Source organism: Hyla sarda, chromosome 1, assembly GCF_029499605.1.
Source record: "Hyla sarda isolate aHylSar1 chromosome 1, aHylSar1.hap1, whole genome shotgun sequence".
Classification (NCBI taxonomy): domain Eukaryota; kingdom Metazoa; phylum Chordata; class Amphibia; order Anura; family Hylidae; genus Hyla; species Hyla sarda.
In genome coordinates, this window is record NC_079189.1 from 277,350,657 (window position 1) to 277,376,625 (window position 25,969).

Sequence of the window (25,969 nt, forward strand, 5' to 3'; positions counted from 1 at the left end):
AGTTGACAAAAAGGGGAGTTTAGTTATCACGTCAAAATCATCATGTTATATTTTGATTGGTTATTTGAGTATTGCATCTGTATATATTAGCATCTTAAGCATTCATTTCTTTCTTAGCCATAGGTCACTTTTGTTGCCATCTCCCTATTCTACCTGAAAATTCCGGATGTATCTGTCCTTCTGCACAGTCTATCCTGCTTCAAATTTTTTTTCTCTCTAACTTCTTGTGTCGTTTGGCCTCGTTCCAAGGTCTAGTCACAAGCAAATAGCAATCTGATGTGTCTCATAAGGAAAATGTTTTTTCTGCAGCATATATATATATATATATTTTTTTTTTTAAATATATATATATATATATATATATAATCAGTAATCAAAATCATAATGGTCATCCTTATCAATACTAGCCTGTGGATTAAAATATAAAAGTTACGATTTTTCAAAGGCGAGGTAGAAAGAACGAAAATGCTAAAATAAAATTGGCCTGTTCCTTAAGGTCAAAATGGGCTTGGCCCTTAAGGGGTTAAAAAACTTTTTGACTTTTTTTTAAAACATATTTTTTTGACCATCCTAGGGGCCTTTCACAAGACATCAGTAGAAGCCTTACATTGATCCAGGTAATCTGCACTTGATTGCTAAGGGCTGCCTAAGGTAACCTTCAACAATCACAGAGGACCAGTTAAGGACCAGGGCTTCCCCCGTGACCCATTGGAGCACTGTGATTACATCGCTAGGTGCTGATGGGACCCCTAGACGCTAGGCTTTACCAGCATTTAATGTTTAAATGCTGCAATCACTATTGATCACAGCATTTATGCATATAAATGACAGACATCAGAGTAATAAGACAGGTATTTCCCCATTGTATTTACTAGTTTTCGCTACGTTTTCTAAAGCTCAAATTCACCACATTTCATTTTATGTGGGAATATCAGTAAATATGTTTTTGTTTTATTTTTAAAGAGGCACTGTCGTTGTTGAAAACATATGTGACAGAACTAATCATGTGATGGCTTTTTGAAATATACATTTAAAAAAAAAAAAAAAATTCAATTTTCCCCGGAAATTAAATAAAAAAATAGCCACCACTAGGGGTCGTCTGTCTTTAGCCAGACAGACTAGTGTTGATTTTGCAGCATACCAAATACCGTCCGTAAAGTGTGCCTGTATCCAGTATAGGAGATTTCAGCTGTATGCATACAGCTTATGCGCGGGCACGCACTGCCTGTGAACGAGCGCAGTTATCCCCCCCCCCAGGTTCCCAGCTGCGCCCGAACCTGTGTCCCATAACATCCACCCCCCCTCCCCTCCCCCGGTTCTCAGCTTAGTCCTATCCTGTGTCCCATAACCCCCTCCTCCATCCCCCCTATGTCACACCGCCACCCTTCTGCTTACCGCCCCCCCAACCCCCGCCCCCCCAACCCTGCGCCAGATCCTGTTCCCAGCAACCCCCCCATTACCTAATTTGGGGGAAACTGCTACTGTGGGGGAACTCTGATGCCTGTAGCTGCTTTGGGGGAACTCTGATGCCTGTCGCTGTTGTGGGGGAACTCTGATGCCTGTAGCTGCTGTGGTGGAACTCTGATGCCTCTAGCTGCTGTGAGGGAACTCTGATGCCTGTAGCTGCTGTGAGGGAACTCTGATGCCTGCAGCCTCTGTGGCGGAACTCTGATGCCTGCAGCTGCTGTGGGGGAACTCTGGTGCCTGTAGCTACTGTGGGGGAACTCTGATGCCTGTAGCTGCTGTGGGGGAACTCTGATGCCTGCAGCTGCTGTGGGGGAACTCTGGTGCCTGTAGCTGCTGTGGGGGAACTCTGGTGCCTGCAGCTGCTGTGGGGGAACTCTGGTGCCTGCAGCTGCTGTGGGGGAACTCTGGTGCCTGCAGCTGCTGTGGGGGAACTCTGGTGCCTGTAGCTGCAGTGGGGGAACTCTGGTGCCTGTAGCTGCTGTGGGGGAACCCTGGTGCCTGTAACTGCTGTGGGGGAACTCTGGTGCCTGTCGCTGCTGTGGGGGAACTCTGGTGCCTGTAGCTGCTTTGGGAGAACTCTATTGCCTGTAGCTGCTGTGGGGGAACTCTGATGCCTGCAGCTTCTGTGGGGGAACTCTGGTGCCTGTAGCTGCTGTTGGGGAACTCTGGTGCCTGCAGCTGCTGTGGGGGAACCCTGGTGCCTGTAGCTGCTGTGGGGGAACCCTGGTGCCTGTAGCTGCTGTGGGGGAACCCTGGTGCCTGTAGCTGCTGTGGGGGAACCCTGGTGCCTGTTGCTGCTGTGGGGGAACTCTGGTGCCTGCAGCTGCTGTGGGGGAACTCTGGTGCCTGTAGCTGCTGTGGGGGAACTCTGGTGCCTGTAGCTGCTTTGGGGGAACTCTATTGCCTGTAGCTGCTGTGGGGGAACTCTGATGCCTGCAGCTGCTGTGGGGGAGCTCTGGTGCCTGTAGCTGCTGTCGGGGAACTCTGGTGCCTGCAGCTGCTGTGGGGGAACCCTGGTGCCTGTAGCTGCTGTGGGGGAACCCTGGTGCCTGTAGCTGCTGTGGGGGAACCCTGGTGCCTGTAGCTGCTGTGGGGGAACCCTGGTGCCTGTCGCTGCTGTGGGGGAACTCTGGTGCCTGCAGCTGCTGTCGGGGAACTCTGGTGCCTGTAGCTGCTGTGGGGGAACCCTGGTGCCTGTAGCTGCTGTGGGGTAACTCTGGTGCCTGTAGCTGCTGTGGGGGAACTCTGGTGCCTGTCGCTGCTTTGGGGGAACTCTGGTGCCTTTCGCTGCTGTGGGGGAACTCTGGTGCCTTTCGCTGCTGTGGGGGGAACTCTGGTGCCTGTTGCTGCTGTGGGGGAACTCTGGTGCCTGTCGCTGCTGTGGGGGAACTCTGGTGCCTGTCGCTGCTGTGGGGGAACTCGGGTGCCTGTCGCTGCTGTAGGTCCCCTTACCTTGCTCCATTGCATCTGATCGGCGTTTGATTGCTCCAAGCCTGAGATACAGGCTTGAGCAATTGACCGCCTATAACACTGATCCATGCAAAGCTATGGCTTTGCAGGGATCAGTGTAAAAGATCAGTGTGAGCAGTGCTATAGCCCCTTATGGGAGCTATAGCACTGCAAAAAAAAGTTAGCAAAGGTCATTTATCCTCTTCCCTAATAAAAGTTTGTATCACCCCCCTTTTCCCATAAAAAAATCATGTGGTATCGCCGCGTGTTGAAATGTCCGAATTATAAAAATATATCGTTAATTAATCCGCATGGTCAATGGCGTACGCGCAAAAAAATTCCAAAGTCCAAAATAGTGTATTTTTGATAACTTTTTACATCATGAAAAATGAATAAAAAGCGATCAAAAAGTCCAATACAAAAATGGTACCGATAAAAACTTCTGGACATGGCACAAAAAAAGTAGTCCTCATACGGGCCCATACACAGAAAAATAAAAAAGTTATAGGGGTCAGAAGATGAGAATTTTTAATGTATACATTTTCCTGCATGTAGTTATGATTTTTTTCAGAAGTACGACAAAATCAAACCTATATAAGTAGGGTATCATTTTAACCGTATGGACCTACGGAATCAAAATAAGGTGTAATTTTTACCGAAAAATGCACTGCGTAGAAACGGAAGCCCCAAAAATTTACAAAATGTTATTTTTTCTTAAATTTTGTTGCACAATGAATTTTTTTTCCGTCTCACCATGGATCTTTTGGTAAAATGACTGTCACTGCAAAGTAGAATTGGTTGCGCAAAAAATAAGACATCATATGGAATTTTATGTGCAAAATTTTAAGCGTTATGATTTTTAGAATGTGATGAGGGAAAAAATGAAAATGGAAAAACCCTTAAGGGGTCAAAATGTCATGGAGTGAAAGGAGTGCCTAGAATGTTTGTTTCACACTATTCATTTGCACATATAATGGCCATTCCATTTAATATACAGATACTGAATCTGGTGCTGAAGAAGAAAACTGTTCAGCTGAAGGTGATGAGCCCAGTGTTAGTTCAGGTATGTGTATTAACCTTCCGTGTTCCTCGGAAACACAAAATCCGCGGTCATCATCTGATGGCAACATAAACCTAGTGAAAAGGGATCATGATTGAGAGGCTATCTTACTTAAAGGGTACCTCTCATCAAAAAAACTTTTCATATATTATAGATTAATGTATGCAGAATAACTTTACAATTGCATGTTATTAAAAAATATGCTTCTTTCTATTTAATTTTCCACTTTGAAGAAATTACCACTAGGGGTCTCCCTACCAGTCCTGTCTGCAAGCATTTCAGACTTGTGCTGGAGTCCTAAACACTACGAGCTGCCAGTCTGCTTTGTTCACAAAAGAGAACACTCAGAGCTGCCAGCCTGCTTTGTTCACAGCCTGTTTGGCTGTGAACAAAGCAGGCTGGCAGCTCTGAGTGTTTAGGACTCTAGCATGAGTCAGAAATGGTTGCTGACAGGACTGATCGGGAAAAATACAATAGAAAGAAGCATATTTTTCATTAACATGCTATTGGAAAGTTATTCAACATTCATTAATCTAAAATATATCAAAAGTTTATTTGATGAGAGGTACCCTTTAAAGGGTAGCTCCCACCAAGTACTATATAATCTAATATGTCCCTACCTAGTAGTAATCTAGCCCTAACCCCTTACCTGGCTTCAAAAATTTTTTAATCGCATTAATAGAGCAGATTTAGTGCTTCTAAATCTGCTCTATAAAGCAGGGCAGGGAGCAGCGCTTCCCAACAGGCGCAACGTCTTTGACGCCTTGCTGGGCGCTTACTTCCACCCTCACATCGTCTATGCATGAGTGTTATTTATCTAATAGGGTGCCTCCAGCTGTTTCCCAACTACAACTCCCAGCATGCCATGATTGCTATTAGCTGTCAGGCCATGCTGAGAATTGTAGTTGTGAAACAGCTGGAGGCACACTATTGACTAGTGTCATAGTGTCACAAGAATGCCTCCCGCGAGCGCGATTGCTACCATCACTGCTAGTTGGGTCCCTGTGCCCACTAGCGGTGTCAAATGTGCCCCCCGCGAGCGCAACCATCAGCGCTAGCGGGGTCCCTGTGCCCACTAGCGGTGTCACAAGAATGCCTAGCACGGCTTTGTTCCCCATCCCTGTCAGCTCTCAGGGTACAGGAATAGATTTAAAAGCCTTGCGCGCGGCTCAGGTAGTACTGCGCAGGCGCAGCACTACGTGAGTAGCGTAGGGCTAACGTAGGCAGCGCTAGGAGCCTGGCGTTAGCCCTACGCTATTTGTGTAGTACTGCGCATGCGCAGGACTACGTTAGCTGCGTGCAAGGCTTTTAAATCTGTTCCCGTACCCTGAGAGCTGACAGGGATGGGGAACAGAGCCGCGCTTGGCATTCTTGTGACACCGCTAGTCGGCACAGGGACCCCGCTAGCTGTGATGGTAGCGATCGAATCACTTGTTCTCGAAGCATAAGGGCCTCCATCCAAGACGGATAACTGTAGTTTCCCAGATAACCCCTTTAATTGTTTTTGGTACTGCAGTTTTTATAGAAAACCCCATATATTAGCTGGGATTCTTGTTCTGTAGTCTGTGATGTTCATAAGGCTCTTGGCCACCCACTAGCCGTTGATTGCCAATTTTCTCTGTATGCACTATACTAACAGAAAAATGTTATTCAGCAGCGATTAGGCAGTCTGGAGCAGCAATTTATGAATATTGTGGACTATGGAACGACCACTTGCTCTGTAGTCCCAGCTAATAAACAGGATTTTTACAAAAACTGTGGCACCCAAAAAAAAGTTAGCTCCTGAATCAGTGACCCTGTTATCAGGTTTATGCTGCACTGAGGCAGAACTGTTACACTTTAACTCAGTGGCACATTTGAGCATAGAAATTTAACATTGAGTTTAGACATTTAAAGGTATATACCCGCATGATAACAGCTGTCACTGAAGAAAGCTCTAATGCCAGCTGCTTAACCCCTTGAGTGCACACTTCTTGATTTGGAGGTCATAATAACAGAATTTACATTTCACTCACATGAATGTTGACAAGAGTGAGGCTCAGTGTTTGTGAATAGCAAAGGTGACTGCAGCCTAAGGCTATGTTCACATGGCCAAAAATGTGTAAAATGTCATCCTGCAAATTACCTTGATTCGGCGGCACTAGGACTGTTCGGAAATGCACAGTGTTCATAGATAGCAATGCATTTCCAAGCAGAATCTGCAGAAACAATGAACTAGTTCAGTGTTTCTGCAGACGCCGGGATTGGGATCTGCCATGGGAATTATGCTATTTGCACAGTGCAGCAGAAATCATTAGGACTCTGCTGCAACGGAAATTCCGCCATGTGAATATAGCCTAAGGCAGTGATTCCCAATCGAGGTGCCCGGCACACTGGTGTTTTTGCCGGGATTTTGCCGTGAACTTAAAAAAAAATTTCTTTCCCGCCCCAGCCTGCGTGCCTGTGACTCACGGCACCACAGGGGGAAGGGAAGCGTACGTGCGTACTGCGCATACAGCGTCCCCCTCCCCACTGCGGTGCAATAAGCCAAAAATGGGGCCGAAGATGCTGTGGAACTGAAATGGTGGGAAGATGCAGTGGAACTGCAAGCTGCACCCCGTGCCGGCTTGCTTTAGGTACTGTACCCTTTCCACCCCTCTGTTAACCCTCCCCCTCATCCAATTTCCACCCCACCCCGTCACCCAAGTCCACCCCACCCCGTCACCCATGTCTACCCCACCGTCACCTATTCACCCCTCCCCCCTGGCATTCATGTCCACCCTTCTGTCATTCATGTCCACCTTGTCCACCCCCCAATCTACCCTTTCACCCATGTCCATCCCCCTATTCACCAATCTGTCCATTTGTCACCCCTCTTTTACTTCTCTTGTCATCCTTTTCCCCCCTTGTCACCCCTGTTCACAACCCCCCCTGTCTCCCATGTCCACCCGCCCCTGTCATCCATGTCCACCTTGACCACCCCTGTCTATCTCTCACCCCTTCATCCACCCCTCTGACCACCCCCCCAGTCTACCCTTCTGTCACCCATGTCCACCCTTTATTCACCTCTCTGTCCCTTTGTCACCCCTGTCCGCCCCTCTTTTCCCTCTTGTCACGCCTGTCCACCCCTCTGACCCCCTGTCATCCCTGTTCACCCCCCTGTCTCCCATGTCCACTCCCATGTTCACCGCCAGTCTACCACGTCACTCATGTCCACACACCTATTCACCCCTTGTTCACCGTCACCCCTTTTAACCCCCTTGTCTCCCATGTCCATCCCCCCCTGTCTCCCATGTAAAATCTTCTACACTCCTCTGTCACCCATTTACACTCCTCTATACCCCTCTGTCACCCATTTACACTCCTCTATACCCCTCTGTCACCCATTTACACTCCTCTATACACCTCTGTCACCCATATACACTCCTCTACACCTCTGCCACCCATGTACACTCCTCTGCACCCCTCTGTCACCCTCTCTGCCCCCCTGTCACCCATGTATGCTCTTCTACACCCTTCTGTCACCTATATACACCCGTCACCCATTTACACTCCTGTCACCCCCTACGCCCCTCTGTCACCCATGTACACTCTTCTACACCCATGTACGCCTCTCTGTCACCCATGTACACCTCTGTCACCAATGCACACTCCTCTACACCTCTCTGCCACCCATGTACACTCCTCTACACCCCTCTGCCACCCATGTACACTCCTCTACACCCCTCTGTCACCCATGTACACTCCTCTACACCCTTCTGCCACCCATGTACACTCCTCTACACCCTTCTGCCACGCATGTACACTCCTCTACACCTCTCTGCCACCCATGTACACTCCTCTACACCATCTGTCACCCATGTATGCCCCTCTGTCACCCCTACACCCCTCTTTTACCCATGTGCACTCTTCTACACCCATCTGTCACCCACATACACCCCTTTGTCACCCCCTACGCTCCTCTGCCACCCATGTACACTCCTCTACAGCCCTCTGTCACCAATGTACACTCCTCTACATCCCTCTGTCACCCCCTAGGCCCCCCTGTCACCCAAGTACACTCTTCTACACTCCTCGGTCACCCCTACATCCCCTTTTCACCCATATACACCCCTCTGTCACCCCCTACACCCTTCTGTCACCCATTTTCACTTCTGTCACCCATGTACACCCCTCTGCCACCCATGTACATTCCTCTACACCCCTCTACCACCCATGTACACTCCTCTACACCCTTCTGTACACTCCTCTACACCCCTCTGCCACCCATGTACACTCCTCTACACCCCTCTGCCACCCATGTACACCCCTGTTACCCATGTACACCCCTGTTACCCATGTACACTGTTCTGTCACTCATGTATACTCTTCTACACCCCTCCGCCACCCATGTACACCATCTGTTACCCATGTACACTCTTCTGTCACTCATGTACACTCTTCACCCATGGAAAAAAAGTGTGGAGCCTAATAGGTTTAATGGTGAAGAATTGTGGCTGGAAGAAATTGTCATGATGGCGCAGACCAGATGGAGAAGAAAGGGGAACGATGCTGATCAGAGAAGACGTGATTTGTGAGTTGCTGTCTAAAGCAGCACTTTAAATAGATATTGTGCTTTTGCTTTTTAATTTTTTTTTTTTCTTTTTTGCTCATCAACCTTGGTAGGGGTGCCCTGCGAAATTTTTTTCTTCCGGAGGGGTGCCCCGAGCCGAAAAAGGTTGGGAATTCAGATTGTGCCCTAGGGATGTCATTATCACCTAGACCAATAGACAATAAAGAATGAAATGTCTATTGCACAGTTGTTATGACCAAGAAAACCTGTCCAAAATCCCAGAGTTTTCTAGTTTTCTTACCCCTTTCAAACCCCCCCCCCCCCCAAAGAAAAAAAATAAAATAAAAAATATATATATATATATATATATGTGTGTGTGTGTGTGTGTGTATCAGTAATTTATACATTCTGTAGATGTATGTGTTAATAGAAACTACAAGCAATAAATAAGAATTTGTTATTATGAAATACAAAACTGTACATGTTTTGGCTTTGATTAAATTATAATAACTCATAAAAGGTTAATGTTATTTATATTGCATGGCAAACTGTAAACAAAGTTCTCCCAAAATGTTATTTTATTTACTACTCCTAAGCCTTTAACCCCTTAAGGACGCAGGACGTAAATGTACGTCCTGGTGCGGTGGTACTTAATGCACCAGGACGTACATTTACGTCCTGTGCATAACCGCAGGCATCGGAGCGATGCCCGTGTCATGCGCGGCTGATCCCGGCTGCTGATCGCAGCCAGGGACCCGCCGGCAATGGCCAACGCCCGCGATCTCGCGGGCGTCCGCCATTAACCCCTCAGGTGCCGGGATCAATATAGATCTCGGCATCTGCGGCAGTGTGCGATTTAAATGAATCCATATTTGGATGATACCATATTTGGTATCGCCGCGTGCGTAAATGTCCGAACTATTAAAATAAAATGTTAGTGATCCCGTACGGTGAACGGCGTGAACGTAAAAAAAAAAAATGTCCAAAATTGCTACTTTTTTAATGCATTTTATAAAAAAAAAATTATAAAAAATGAATTAAAAGTTTTTTATATGCAAATGTGGTATAAAAAAAAGTACAGATCATGGCGCAAAAAATGAGCCCTCACACCGCCACTTATACGGAAAAATAAAAAAGTTATAGGTCATCAAAATAAAGGGATTATAAACGTACTAATTTGGTTAAAAAGTTTGTGATTTTTTTTAAGCACAACAATAATATAAAAGTATGTAATAATGGGTATCATTTTAATCGTATTGACCCTCAGAATAAAGAACACACATCATTTTTACCGTAAATTGTACGGCGTGAAAACGAAATCTTCCAAAATTAGCAAAATTGCGTTTTTCTTTTTAATTTCCCCACAAAAATAGTGTTTTTTGGTTGCGCCATACATTTTATGATATAGTGAGTTATGTAATTACAAAGGACAACTGGTCGCGCAAAAAACAAGCCCTCATAATAGTCTGTGGATGAAAATATAAAAGAGTTATGATTTTTAGAAGGCGAGGAGGAAAAAATGAAAACGTAAAAATTTAATTGTCTGAGTCCTTAAGGCCAAAATGGGCTGAGTCCTTAAGGGGTTAAAGATGTCACCAACAATCATAACATTTCATTTTAATATAGCTGGAGCTGGAGAAAAATGCCGTCACCCGGTCTCTAAGGCTATGCAGGTCCTGCCGCAGGAGCCCTACATCCTCCTGCACCTGGCCCATGAGGGACGTGCTGCTGGTCTGGTTTGCGGTAAGTAACATCTCACTAACCTCCTGGAGAGTCAGTTCGGGGGCACCCGACTCGGGCTCTGAGGTGTCTGTCAGCACGGGCTGGTGCATAGTCAGAGAGGGATGCCTGGGCCGCTGATGTGCGGCCAGGGCCTTCTTGTTTGCCAGCGTGGGCTAACTCTTTCAACTTTGCCACTGCCGATTTCTCCTGCCCTCGGCTCGAATCTTGCTTAGGGAGCATCTCCTTAGCCTTAGATCTGGTCACCGGCATCTGGGAAGCCAGGATGGGTATTCAGGATGGAGATTCAGCAGGCTCTAAACGGGAGCACTGACACTTTTTTTTATTTTTACATATATGGAGCTGTATAAGGGCTCATTTTTGTCTCCATGATTTGTAGTTTTTATTGGTACCATTTTGGTTTTGATGGAACCTTTTGCTCACTGTTAATATTTTTTTCCTGTGATATATGAAGTGACCAAAATCAGCAGTTCTGGACTTTGGTATTTTATTTTTGTAGGTGAAATTTAATTTCTTTCGTTATTTTATTTATTTATTTTTTTATTTTTTTGAAAACTTTCAACTTTAAATATTTGTTCTATAATGTAGCAGGTAATAACAGAACATTCTAATATGTATTATGTATTTATTATTCAGTTTGTAGAAATACCCCTTATGTCACCTTAGTGTGCTACCTGACTCACACACATGTCTGAGACATGATCAAGCACCTAGGGGATTTTGACACAATTTTTTTCTTAGGATATTTTGCAGGCACTGTTTCACAATTGCTGATTTCTTGGTCACTTCATTGGGAGACACAGACCATGGGTATATGCTGCTCTTCACTGGGAGACTGACACTAAGGAAGCAAAGAAGCCAGCTTCTCCCTGGCAGGATGTACCCACCCTCTGACAATGAGCTAATTAATTTTAGCTTAGTGTCAGCAAGAGGCAGACACAGGTCTGGAGCTCTCCAGGCCGGGTCTTTCCTTTTTTCATCTTAGCTTGTTTAGTTAGGGTTTTCTCTCCTTTTTTCTTCTTCTTTTTTTTCCTTCCATGTTTGGGAGACAGGGATACCATCCATATCTCTTAAGCCTCCCCTGTCTACCCACACACGATAAGGGGCACAACACTAACCTATTTGTGTCATTGTCCCCTAGTCACCACCGGTCAGCGCCTGGCAGAGTGCCTTGGGTCCCGGCCCCAACCTGCCCCTGCTCACCTTGGCATTAGCCAGGATGAGCAGTGGGGTCATAAGCTAACTGAAGTGTTCAAGTTGAGTATATCATCATAGGTAAGTATTTACTGACCTCCCGCTCGGCACAGGGTCCCAGCGACGTTCTCAGGGCCTGTTCTCTCTCATTCTGTGGATTTGTACTTCTGCTGAGCTGGCCACATGTTGCTGCGGCTCAGCGCAGCATACTTTCAACTTCATTTTGGCCGGCAGCTGCGCTGGGCGCACACTCAGCCTGATGTGCATGGCTTCCCTCTCCTTCCAGCCGGCTTGGAGGTACTTTAGCTGTGCTGACCACACAGTCTATCTGCTCAGCATAGCACCTTATAGGGGTATTCCAGAATTATTTTTTATTTGACTATGCCACAGGGGCTGTAGAGTTAGTGTAGTTCATAATATAGTGTCTGTACCTGTGTGTGATGGTTTTCTCACAATTCTTATTTCATTTTCACCCCAATATTTTTAACAGCATACAAAATGACTGTTGTCTCAGATTTTCCCAGCTTGCAATGCGGCCGAGACTTGACTCACTAGTCAGCTGATGACAGGAAGCCTGTCTGCTTCAATGGGTGGAGGGATCGCTTGGTGGGAGAGGGAGATCAATCTGCAACTAATGCAACAGCTGTAGGCACCCTGATTGAAAACCACAGGTCTTTTGAATGGATGCAGCTCTTTTATGTTTCAGTGGGTGGGATGGATGATGTGTGGGAGGGAGGAAAATGAAATTATGGGATTTGTAGTGAAAAAAGAAAAATCAAGCAGGAAATACCAGTCCACAAAAAGCTAGCCACAGTATTATGGTGCAACACAAAAAGAGAAACACAGCCACACATCCACCATTTGTAATTTGATCTACTTGCTTCTCAGCATAATTTCAAAAACGGAACAGGTTGTTAGTATACATTTTGATCAAAAAGTACAAGCCCACTCGCCACATCAAGGCCACCTCGTTAGTGGGTCCCTAACCTGACACTGGCGTAGCACCCAGCAGCGACCACTGCCTCCGAGACCCCATGCCCAACGGGGAGAGCGACGCAGTGGCCTGGAAGCCCCACTTCTGCCCGACCAAGCCCCTGGCTCTGGGCCACTCCACCCCACAGACAAAGCATCACAGAAACAATGGCCGCCACCGAGAACCACTCCAGTATGAAACCTACCATGTGGGGGCTGGGAGAATGGTAGGAGGAAACCCTTATGCAGTTTCCTGCTAATTTCCTGCTAATTAAAAACGCCTGGGCCAAATGCCTCCTACCTACCTCCGAGTTTGCTCTGTGCAGTAATGATAGCTGGGGGGCTGCAGCGAAGATCCCGGGGGTCCCCAGCTGCAGAACCCCCGCCATCTGACATCTTATCCCCTATCCTTTGGATCGGGGATAAGATTCTAGTGGCGGTGTGCCCCTTTAAGCACACAGCCAATTTTATTTTTGCGTTTTTTTGTTTTTTCCTTCTCGCCTTCTAAAAATCATACCTCTTTTATATTTCCATCCACAGACCCATATGAGGGCTTGTTTATTACATGACGAATTGTACTTTGGAAGGAAATCTTCCATTTTACCATAAAATGTACCGCAAACACAAAAAAATTTGTGAGTAAGGAAATTGAAAAAAAACTGAAAAAACTTTGCAAATTTTGGAGGGTTTTTGTTTTAACGCTGTACAGTTTATGGTAAAAATTGTGTTTTCTTTATTCTGTGGGTGAATACTATTAAAATGATACCCATAATTACATTCTTTTCTTTTATTGTACCTCTTTTAACCTGATAACGTCCCTTGTGCTGTTAACTAGTGTTGCTCGAGAATATTCGCAATTCAAATTTTAATCGCGAATATCGAATATTGCGAATATAGCACTATATATTCGTAATTACGAATATTCTTTTTTTTTTCCGCATATGTGAAAATGTATGCGCATATGCGGAAATTTTTGCACATATTCGCGAATATTGAGCCCTCCTTTCTTTAATGGTATAGGGAACTGTGATTGGGGCAATAACTCTGTGATTTTTTTTTGCCCATTGAAACCAATAGGCCCATTGTGGTCCATAAGGATCTCATGGCATGTAAAGACAGTAAGATAAGCAGGACTGGCTTGGGAGCACAGTGGAATGGGAGAACACCACTGGTTCGAGTTCGGGGTGGGACAGAGTGTTACAGTGTTGTGGTTAAACTTCATTTTCCTGGAAAAGTTTCTGAGTTGCCCATGGCAACCAATCAGATTGCTTCCTTCATTTTTCAAAAATCAAAGAAGAGATCTGATTGGTTGCTATGGGCAACTCAGAAACGTTTCCTCTGGACATGTTTTGATAAATCTCCCTCTATGGGGGAGATTCATCAAAACTAGTGTAGAGGAAGAGTTGTGCAGTTGCCCATAGCAACCAATCAGATTGCTTCTTTCATTTTTGAAAAGGCCTCTGAAAAATGAAGGAAGCAATCTGATTGGTTTCTATGGGCAACTCAGAAACTTTTCCAGGAAAGTAAAGTTTAACCACAACACTGTAACACTCTGTCCCACCCTGGACTCAAACCAGTGGTGTTCTCCCATTTCACTGTGCTACCAAGACAGTCCTGCTTAGCTTACTGTTTTACATGGCGTGAGATCCTCATAGACCACAATGAGCTTATTGGTCTCCATGGGCAAAAAAATCTGAGTTATTGCACTAGTCATAGTTTCCTATACCATTAACCCCTTAAGGACCGGGGTTTTTTCCGTTTTTGCATTTCCGTTTTTTGCTCCTTGCCTTTAAAAAATTATAACTCTTTCAATTTTGCACCTAAAAATCCATATTATGGCTTATTTTTTGCGCCACCAATTCTACTTTGTAATGACATCAGTCATTTTGCCCAAAAATCTACCGTGAAACGGGAAAAAAAATCATTGTGAGACTAAATTGAAAAAAAACGCCATTTTGTAACTTTTGGGGTCTTCCGTTTCTACGTAGTGAATTTTTCGGTAAAAATAACACCTGATATTTATTCTGTAGGTCCATACGGTTAAAATGATACCCTACTTATATAGGTTTGATTTTGTCGTACTTCTGGAAAAAATCATAACTTCATGCAGGAAAATTAAATTAAAATTGTCATTACTGACCCCTATAACTTTTTTTATTTTTCCATCTATGGGGCGGTATGAGGGTCATTTTTTGCGCCGTGATCTGAAGTTTTTAACGGTATCATCTTTGCATTGATAGGACTTATTGATCACTTTTTATTCATTTTTAAATGATATAAAAAGTGACCAAAAATGCACTATTTTGGACTTTGGAATTTTTTTGCGCGCACGCCATTGACCGTGTGGTTTAATTAACAATATATTTTTATAATTCGGACATTTCCGCAAGCGGCAATACCATATATTTTTATTTTTATTTACTCTGTTTTTTTTTTTTATGTGAAAAGGGGGGTGATTCAAACTTTTAATACGGAAGGGGTTAAATGATATGTATTCACTTTTTTTTTTCCACTTTTTTTTTGCAGTGTTATAGCTCCCATAGGGACCTTTAACACTGCACACACTGATCTTTATCATTGATCACTGGTTTCTCATAAGAAACCAGTGATCGATGATTCTGCCGCTTGACTGCTCATGCCTGGATCTCAGGCACTGAGCAGTCATTCGGCGATCGGACAGCGAGGACGCAGGTAGGGGCCCTCCCGCTGTCCTGTAAGCTGTTCGGGATGCTGCGATTTCGCAGCGGCTTTCCCGAACAGCCCAACTGAGCTAACCGGCATGGTTTCAGTTTCACTTTAGACGCGGCGTTCAACTTTGAACGCCGTGTCTAAAGGGTTAATAGCGCGCGGCACAGCGATCAATGCCGCGTGCTATTAGCCACGGGTCCCGGCCGTTGTTAGAGGCAGGGCCCGACCCGCTATCCGTGGCTCCGCGTTATAAATCGGGAGTGGACACATGACGTTTCAGTAAGTCATGTGTCGTTAAATAAGGGAGGGCTGAATATTCGCGCATATGCGCATAAATTATCGCATATGCACATTCATTTTTACACATGAGCAAAAAAAAGCGAATATAACGAATATGCGAGTTTTGCGAATATATGACTAATAATTGTCCATATAATTGCGAAATATCGCAAATTCGAATATGGCCTATGCCGCTCATCACTACTGTTAACAGTGTATGGCGCGGACTCCCGACTCGAGGCCGCGCCATACCGGCCGGCCCCCAGCTGATTCCTGTAGCTGTGGGCCGCCATTAATAGCCAACATGTGGCTATTAACCCTTTAGATCGCCGCTGTCAAATGTGACAGCGGCGTCTAAAGGGACCTTTAACCAGTCCCTTGTGGTCCAGTGGGATGGATAAATCACGATCGCGTGGGGATAGGTGTTGATCCACTCTGGAGGTAGCCGGAGGGCTTACCACAGCGCCAATGCTGGTCTCGGCTCTGTGATTGATCGAGCTTGGCTGAACCAGGCTTTATGAATCGTGCGCAGAGTTCTATGGAACTACATTGATCTGTATGAGGAATCTACTGATTCCTTCTAAAAGTCTCTTAAGGGGACTAAAAGTGTAAAAAAATAAATAAAAAAAAGTTGATTAAAAAGTTTTAAAAAAATACACTCATTAAAGGGGTATTCCAGGAATATTTTTTTTTTATATATCAACTGGCTCCAGAAAGTTACAGATTTGTGAATTACTTTTATTAGAAAAATCTTAATCCTTCCAATAATTATCAGCTGCTGAAGTTGAGTTGTTCTTTTCTGTCTGGTAACAGTGCTCTCTGCTGACATCTCTGCTTGTCTCGGGAACTGCACAGAGTAGAAGAAGTTTGCTATGGGTATTTGCTTCTACTCTGGACAGTTCCCGAGACAGGGATCATCAGAGAGCATTTAGACAGAAAGCAACTCAACTTCAGCAGCTCATAAGTACTGAAAGGATTAAGATTTTTTCATAGAAGTAATTTACAAATCTGTTTAACTTTCTGGAGCCAGTTGATATATAAAAAAGTTTTTTCCTGGATAATCCCTTTAACCCTTTCCATATTAAAAGTTTGAATCACCCCCCTTTTCCCAAATTAGATATAAAAAAAATATGTAAACATAATGAAAATAAACATATGTGGTATCGCCGTGTGTGCAAATGTCCTAGCTATAAAAATCTAATGTTGATTAAACCGTATGGTCATTGGCGTTTAGGTAAAAAATACCAAAGTCCAAAATTGCATATTTTTGATCACTTTGTATACCCTTTAAAATGTATAAAAAAAAACAATGAAAAAGTCCCATCAAAACAAATATGGTACAGATAAAAAATGTAGATGATGGCGCAAAATATGAGACCTTATACTTTCCCCTATATATGGAAAAATATAGTAATAATCAGAAGATAACAATTTTCAACATACAAATTTATCGGTCTCTTCATTGGGGGGACACAGTGGCAAGAGCATATACCCATGGTATCCTGAGAGTCACTGACACTATGAAAAAAGTCGGCTCCTCCCTGGCAGGATATACCTGCCCAACTGCCATGAGGAAATCAGTTTTAGCTAGTGTCAGTAGGAGGCTAGACACATGTCTGGGAGCTCTCCCAGACCTGGTCTTTTATTTTCTTGTTTTCTAGTTAAGTTTGTCTAGCTAGGTATTTTCCCTTTTGTTACTTTTCTAGATTAGACAGCAGGAGCATGGCGATACCAGATCTCCCACATGCGCCAAAGGGCACGGTGCATAAGAGTATGGGCCGTCAACCCCTTCTTGCCAGCGCTTGGCGTTAGTACCCTGGGTCCAGGTCCCCCGCTGCCCCTGCTCGCTATGGCATGATGCAGCATGGCCATATGCGGGCTGAAGACTTCAGAGTGAGCATCTGCATTTTTGGGTAAGTATATTCCGAGCTCCCCCCCCCCCCCCATTCCCCTGCAAAACCCCATATCAGAATGGCTGTGGTCCAGGTCACACAGGGTTTGAGGGACTCTCAGTCCTTAGTTGGAGCGCTGCATTGGGGCCTCGGTTTCCCGGTGGTATGTAAGGGGTTTACCAGTGGACAGCTGCTCTATGCATTCTCCGGCACCTTACATGCGGTTAATTGCTGGAGTGACAGCAGTTCTGCTCTGCACTACAGCTGTAATGGCAGACAGTGCAGGCGGACAGTTTTATCCCCCTGCCTTGCGGCATACATCAGCACAACGCGTCTTCTCACTGTGCTGCCGCAGGTCCTTTACAGAGATCTCATGCCGCGTCCACCGGCGCTTCTCTGGAGCGCTTATGCCAGCTGGGGTAATTCCTTCCCTCTCCCCCGCTGCTTCGCACCGCCGACGCTCACACTGTAAGCCGGTGGCCATTATTGCTTGCATAGCTCCACCCTTCTTCCCCTCTACCGCGGTGTGTAAACTAAGGGGTGGTATTCTGAAAAATTCAATAACTTGTGGTTGTAAGCTGTATTACAGCTTCTAGGTGGCAATTTAATAAACTGCATCCCTGCAGTCTCTCCTCTTATCGGCTTTTTGGCTGTATCTAGGATCCCTGTCCACGGGCCATACATTTGAGGGACCCTTCCAACAGGATTGGGGGGGAGGGGGGGGTCGATTTAGTATTGGCACAATTTTGGTAGTACTTTTGTACTCCACATGACTTAAACCTCTTTTCTGCAAAGCTTCCCTGCGTTACACCCTTGGGGACGGTGTTGTGGGCCTTCTCTCTCTGCTTATGAGCATCTGGACTTTATTTATATGGACTACCCCTCCATTTTCCTTCTGTGGGGGAACTTCTGCGACCTGCCGTGGCCGGCCATTACCAAGGATTCATGTTCCCTTGGAAAATCCTGGGGATATATTCCATTAGGGTGCATTCACACGGCGTATTTGTCAGCTGATGCGCAGCTGCGGATCCGCTGACAAAGGCCCCTAAAGTGCTGCCCTCTTTGTGTCTGCTAATAGCAGCAATCTGCCGCTACCACCAGACACACTACGATGTGCGAGTTACCCTGCAGTGTACTCGCACACATCGCGGCCGCTCTCTGTGTAGCTCAGGGAGCCGGGGGAGCGGCCGCGATCTGCGGATACACTGCGACTCGCACTTCAGTGTGTCTGCTGGTAGCGGCGGATTGCTGCTATTAGCAGGCACAAAGAGGGCAGCACTTTAGGGGTCTTTGTCAGCGGATCCACAGTTGCGGATCCGCTGACAAATACGCCTGTGTGAACGCACCCTTAGTGTTTTTCTCTAGCGTTAGTGGCCATGCCATGTCTGGCGCACCCGCTGCCGATTTCCAGTACCTCCGTACAAGGGCAGAGCACCGATACGGTGCCGCAAATGGTGGCAATGCATTTCTAGCAAAAACTGAGGGGCCCTTCCAAGCTGACCCCCCCCCCCCTTTCCTCCATGCCTGAGCCTTCTTCCGCCACTCCGTGCCTTAGGATGTATCACCAGCAGAGTCCGCCACATGGCGTCTCATTACCAGAAGGGTATTATAAAACCATTCAGTTTGCGTATGCATACGCCCTTGCGTCCTGGTACTTAAGGACCAAGGGCGTATGTATATGGCCGTGGTAATTTCGCGCGGGGACCGGACCAGGGTGACGGCTGATATCGATCAGCGCAAATGCCCAGGGGGGGGGGGGGGGAGGGGCAGGGGGGTCATCCGATCACACTTGAATTCACACTTGCGATTTGCGGCTATTCCGGGTCAGACCCAGAGTTATTAATGCTTAAATTGACAGTGGTCAGAATTGCAAAAAATGCTCCCGTCCTTAGGGTCATAATGGGTACTAGATTTATGTTGATAGAATGTTGATCCAGGGATTTATTCTGATTGCCATATCTGGATCGGGAAGGAATTTTTCCTCTGTCATGGGACAATTGGCATCATGGGGGTTTTTCTCATTCCTTGCAAACTATTTTACTATGTTACCCATCATATATCTGCCGCACTCACGGATGCAATCCAGTGCCCCACCTTCAGTGTGATGTGCCCGCAGAAGTGGACCTGTGTGTTCACGGGACCCTATACCAGTTAGCCAGACCGTAGTCTGCAAGGTTTACCTCTTCACTGGGTCACCTAGCACATTCCTGCCGATCCCACGGCGGGAGTTCCGCTACCCAGTGCTCTGTATGGGCTCTGACTCTACCAGATCACCCACTGCATACCTGCCAATAACGCAGCTCACGTTCTGGTATCTCTCGATGTGAGATGTCTGGGTGGGTGACCTTATGTGTTGCAGGAATTCCTAAACCAGTAAGCCAGACAGCCATCTGCACAACTTCCTAATCTACCAGGTCTTCTACCCCATACTTGCGGCTGAAGTCCGGCAGCTCACCTTCAGTGTGCAAAATGTGACTCTGTGGGGGATATTTATCAAAGCTTTCTATGTCCCGCATGAATTTAGACCAAACTACAGTGTGTTTGGCTGGTCTATTGTGCGCCTAATTTATCAAATGGTGAACGTCTCTTGATAAATTCTGTGCACAGACTTCGGGATCTATGCTTTTGACTGTATTTAAACCTGCTCCAACATGGTCTGACATTTCGGCGTACTTTCTGCCGATGCAACCTGTCGCTGAAAAGTCGCTTTTGATAAATTCAGAACCATTGCATTTCCGTCTAAAATAGACTAGAATGCATCATGTTCTAAAAATCCTCTAGAGCAAAAGTCGCAGAAAAGTCGCACACATTTAGACTGCGACTTTCTGTGCGACAAATTTAGACAGGAAAAAACAGTCTAAATCCTTTGATAAATATCCCCCTGTGTGTTTATCGTACCCTATACCAGTAAGCCAGACTGTGTCTGCATGGTTTCCTGCACCAAGTGCATCCAACATCAGTCATTTGTGTATGCAGTTCTAGTTAGACATGTGCAATTCGGTTCAGCACGAATGTCTAATTTACCGAATTTTACCGTTTTCGCCCATTCGGACCGATCCGAATGCACGAAAACATATTTTGAACATTCCCGAATAGCCACGATAATATGAATAGCAAAATAACGAATGCATTCGTTATTTCCCGAATGTATGCGGTAAATAACGAATGCATTCGTTATCCGTAAACGAACGTAAAGAATTCATTCTAGATAAAGATGAAAGATAATAAAAAGGATACAGATACAGTTTGATTTTTCGGATACATTCGGTATTCGGGTACATTCGGTAAATCTTTTTATTCTTTTCTGGACTTAAGCGATCCTAAAAAATCATGGAGATGCCTTTTTTATTAAAATTTCGTAGGGTACCATAAAAGAATAATTATAAAAAAAGATACAGTAGTGATGGAAAAAATTGTATCTACTGAAATGTATCTTTTTGATTATGAAATGTTTATTAATTTTTAAACAGGGATCAATTTATGTGAGCAGGTAAGGCACAAAAAATGTAGCCGACAATAATAAAAATGTAGTGTGTGCGTGTTTTTCACTTTTTTAAAAACTTTTTTTTAGGTAGTACTACTACTCCCAGCATGGAACACACTTTTCCATGATGGGAGTAGTAGTTACCTGTACTAATTGACAGATCTCCGGGGTCCCTTGCGATCCTCTTGTATAGATGGGACGGCAGCTCTTCTATGGTCCCCTGCACTCACGTATATATACACATATTCATATTTCCCGCAGAGCTGTGATTGGGCAGATGGTTCCAGCCAATCACAGCTCTCTGTGAGAAATAGGAATATGTGTATATATACGGTCGTGCAGGGGACCATAGGAGAGCAGCCGCCGCATCCATACATTATACAGGAGCATCACAGCGGGTGTCAGAAGTGATACCCGCAGTGATCTTTCCTTTACTACAAGTACTACTACTCCCAACATGGCGTACACTCTGCTCCATGCTGGGAGCTGTAGTACCTTCATTAATAGACAGATCTCAGCGGGTCTCAGAAGTTACACTCACTGCGATATGTCTATTAATGCAGGTACTACAGCTCCCAGCATGGAGCAGAGTGTGCTCCATGTTGGGAGTATTAGTACCTGCAGTAAGGGACAGATCCCAGCGGTTGTCACTCCTCCTGACACCCTCTGCGATGTCCTGATGTGAATGTCACGATCAGCTGTTCTCAGGGCTACAGAGCCGGGAGAACAGCTGACGCTGAGCCGTAGGTATACATTGTATATAACTCTACAACTCTATGGCAGAGCTGAAGCGCTGCCTTCGGCAATCTCCGGCTCTGCCATTGAAGTGTATTGAGGGGGCGTGTCGGACGCCGCTTCGTGCGGGGGTCGACACCCGCTATCTGGCCGGAGAGCCTGGCCCCCGTACAGAGAGATCGCAGGGGGCCCCAGCGGTCGGACCCCCCGCAATCTCAAACTTATCCCCTATCCTTAGGATAGGGGATACGTTTTTCACCACTGGACTACCCCTTTAACCACTTGCCCAGCAAGGAAAGAGTTAACTTACACTGCTGGACAGTGTGGGTTAACCCTTTGGGGGATATACACTATATACAGCTATCTATAGATAGCTGTATATAGTGTATACAGAAGACGAAGTCTGCTTACTTCCCTCGAGTACCGGGCAGGTCCGTGTAGCTCCGCCCCCTAGTGATGATGTCATTAGGGGCGTAGCTACAGAAGGGAACAAGGCTAGTTAATCTGAAGCTCTGTTCACATTGTCCGTTTTGTATAATGCGAACAGACCCTTCTGGCAGTGTCTACCTAGACAAGGAGACTCCAGCTGTTGCTATACTACAACTCCCAGCATGCCCAGACAGCCAAAGGCTGTCTGGGCATGCTGGGAGTTGTAGTTTTGCACCAATTGATGGCTCCCTGTTTAAGTAGACATTGCATCATGGGTGCTCTCCCCAGCGGATAGCGCCAAAAATGTCATAACCATTTTTTTGTGTTTTTTTTCTTCTCGTTTCAGATCCGTGTATGCAGAGGATTACTGCGGATTCGATGGATTTCGGCGCATTATTATTTTTTTTTCTTTTAATAAAATGGTTAACGAGGGCTGTGGGGGTAGTGTTTTTTTAAATAAAATAATTTTTCAAATGTGTTGTTTTTTTTTTATTGAATTTTCAGGCTTAGTATTGGAAGCTGGTCTTATTGACTGAATCCATCACTAAGCCAGGGCTTAGTGCTAGCCCCAAAAACAGCTAGCGCTAACCCCAATTATTACCCTGGTACCCACCGCCACATGGGTGTCGGGAAGAGCCGGTACCAACAGGCCCGGAGCGTCAATAATGGCGCTCCTGGGCCTAGGCGGTAACAGGCTGGCGTTATTTAGGCTGGGTAGGGCCAGTAACAATGGTCCTCGCCCACTTTGGTAACGTCAGGCTGTTGCTGTTTGGTTGATATTGTGCTGAGAATGGAAATACGGGGAACCCTATGCGTTTAAAAAAAAATATTTTTAAATACATTTATTTAAATAATTCCCTGTATTTTCATTCTCAGCACAATACCAACCAAACAGCAACAGCCTGACGTTACCAGAGTAGGCGAGGACCATTGTTACTTCCACTACTAACCCTGAAAATACAATTAAAAAAAATAAAAAAAACACATTGGAAAAATTATTTTATTTTAAAAAACACTCCCCCACAGCCCTCGTTAACCATTTTGTTAAAAGAAAAAAAAAATAATCCGCCGTAATCCATCGAATCCGCTGTAATCCTCTGCATACACGGATCTGAAACGAGAAGAAAAAAAACACAAAAAATTGGTTATGACATTTTTAGCGCTGTCCGCTGGGGAGAGCACCCATGATGCAATGTCTACCCAAACAGGGAGCCACCAATTGGTGCAAAACTACAACTCCCAGCATGCCCAGACAGCCTTTGGCTGTCTGGGCATGCTGGGAGTTGTAGTTTAGCAACAGCTGGAGTCTCCCTGTCTGGGTAGACACTGCCAGAAGGGTCTGTTCACATTGTTCCCTTCTGTAGCTCTGCCCCCTAATGATGTCATCACTAGGGGGCGGAGCTACACTGACCTGCCCGGTACTCGAGGGAAGTAAGCGGACTTCATCTTCTGTATACACTATATACAGCTATCTATAGATAGCTGTATATAGTGCATACCGCCCAAAGGGTTAACCTACACTGTCCAGCAGTGTAAGTTAACTCTTTCCTTGCTGGACTTGCGCATAGTGCACAGCTCATCAAGGGGTTAAGTGAGCCAGCAATGTGTATACTGTATACACATTGCAGGCTCACTGTAAGTTCTTGCTGGGCAGTAGATATACGATGTATACCTACGGCTCAGCGTCAGCTGTTCTTCCGGCTCTGTAGCCCTGAGAACAGCTGACCCTGACATTCACATCAGGACATCGCAGAGGGTGTCAGGAGGAGTGACATCCGCTGGGATCTGTCCCTTACTGCAGGTACTAATACTCCCAACATGGAGCACACTCTGCTCCATGCTGGGAGCTGTAGTACCTGCATTAATAGACATATCGCAGCGAGGGTAACTTCTGACACCCGCTGCAATCTGTCTATTAATGCAGGTACTACAGCTCCCAGCATGGAGCAGAGTGTGCTCCATGTTGGGAGTAGTAGTACATAGTTACATAGTTAGTATGGTCGAAAAAAGGCATATGTCCATCAAGTTCAAGCAGGGAATTGAAGGGTAGGGGTTAGGGATCGACCGATATCGGTTTATTAGGGCCGATACCGATAATCGGTGCAGGTTAGGGCCGATAGCCGATAACTTATACCGATATTCCGGTATAAGTTATCGGCTATTTAACCCCCTGCGACACCGCTGCAGATAATTGATTTAAAGCGGGCGCTTTAAATCAATGATCTGCAGTGGCTTTTGTGGGGCCATAGGCCGCCGCCGCCACCCGCTTCTCTCCCCTACCTGTCAGGGTGTTCCGGGCCATCCATCCTTCCTTCCTGTAGTGTCCGGGGGCGTTCCGGGTGAAGAGTGAACCGGTCCGGGCTGTCCTTCTTCGGTGGTCATCTTCTCCACTCCGGGCAGGCTACGGCCTAATACACTGCATAGACGCTGCTGCGCTGTGATGCCCGTGCGCAGCGACGCACCTGACGTCACGGCGTCTATGCAGCGTACTAGGCCGGAGCCTGCCCGGAGTGGAGAAGATGACCGCCGGAAAAGAAGGACAGCCCGGACCGGTTCACCCGGAACGCCCCCAGACACTACAGGAAGGAAGGATGGATGGCCCGGACCACCCCCATTATGGGTAAGTTTAAGTTTTTTATTGACTCGGAGGGTGGGGGAAGGGCCCGACCGGTATAGCGGTATGGGCAAAAATCCATACCGGTATACCGCCCAGCATCACGGTGGGGGGTGCGGCGGGTTGGGGGTATGGCGGTCGCGGTGCGGTGGGGGTGGGGCATTATCGGCTTATCGGCAAGGTAATTGCCGATACCGATAATGCCCAAAATCGTGATTATCGGCCGATAATATCGGCCATACCGATAATCGGTCGATCCCTAGTAGGGGTGTTGCGCGATATTGGGGAAGGGATGGGATTTTATATTTCTTCATAAGCATTAATGTTATTTTGTTCCAGGAATGTATCTAACCCTGTTTTAAAGCTGTTAGTTTTTCCTGCTGTGACCAGTTCCTGAGGTAGACTGTTCCATAAGTTCACAGTTCTCATGGTAAAGAAGGCGTGTCGCCCCTTGAGACTAAACCTTTTCTTCTCCACACGGAGAGAGTGCTCCCTCGTCCTTTGGGGGGGTTTAACCTGGAACAGTTTTTCTCCATATTTTTTTGTATGGGCCATTAATATAGTTATATACGTTTATCATATCCCCCCTTAATCGTCTCTTCTCAAGACTAAACAATTGTAACTCCTTTAATCGCTCCTCATAGCTAAGATGTTCCATGCCCCATATTAGTTTAGTCGCACGTCTCTGCACCCTTTTCAGCTCTGCAGTGTCCCTTTTATGGACTGGTGACCAAAACTGAACAGCATATTCCAGGTGAGGCCGTACCAATGCTTTATAAAGGGGGAGTATTATGTCCCTGTCCCTCGAGTCCATGTCTCTTTTTATACATGACAATATCCTGCCGGCCTTGGAAGCAGCAGCCTGACATTGCATGCTATTCTGTAGTCTGTGATCCACAAGTACACCCAGATCCTTCTCTACCAGTGACTCTGACAGTTTAATCCCCCCTAAGACATATGACGCATGCATGTTATTAGTACCCAGATGCATAACTTTACATTTATCCACATTGAACCTCATTTGCCAAGTGGATGCCCAGACACTTAGTCTATCCAAGTCATCTTGTAACCTATACACCTCCTCTATAGACTGTACCGTGCTACAAAGCTTGGTGTCATCTGCAAAGATAGAAACAGAGCTGTTAATGCCATCCTCTATATCAGTGATAAATAAATTAAACAACAGCGGGCCCAGTACTGAACCTTGGGGTACACCACTAATAACCGGGGACCAATCAGAGTACGAATTATTGACCACCACTCTCTGGGTACGATCCATGAGCCAGTGTTCAATCCAGTTACAAACTAAAATTTCCAAACCCAAAGACCTTAACTTACCTGTCAGACGTCTAGTACTTGTAGTAAAGGAAAGATCACTGTGGGTATCACTCCTGATACCCGCTGTGATGCTCCTGTATAATGTATGGATGCGGCG

At 45.9% G+C, this 25,969-nt stretch overlaps 1 protein-coding gene across 8 annotated transcripts in view; it reads left to right on the forward strand.

Moving 5' to 3' along the window:
- The window catches only part of LOC130368702 (uncharacterized), a 355,350-nt gene that overhangs the window by 191,204 nt on the left and 138,177 nt on the right, over nt 1-25,969 (forward strand). For 6 of the 8 annotated variants that reach the window (XR_008892546.1, XM_056572793.1, XM_056572777.1 and 3 more), the window contains 2 exons: nt 3,914-3,979; nt 10,134-10,250. The exons of 1 other annotated variant lie outside the window; for it this stretch is intronic. Coding sequence is in view for 6 of the 7 variants with exons in the window: in XM_056572793.1 (XP_056428768.1) it covers nt 3,914-3,979; nt 10,134-10,250 (183 nt within the window). In the remaining variant the exon portion in view is untranslated. The remainder of the gene's footprint in view (nt 1-3,913; nt 3,980-10,133; nt 10,251-25,969) is intronic. One more of the 8 variants, XM_056572768.1, reaches the window with a different exon arrangement.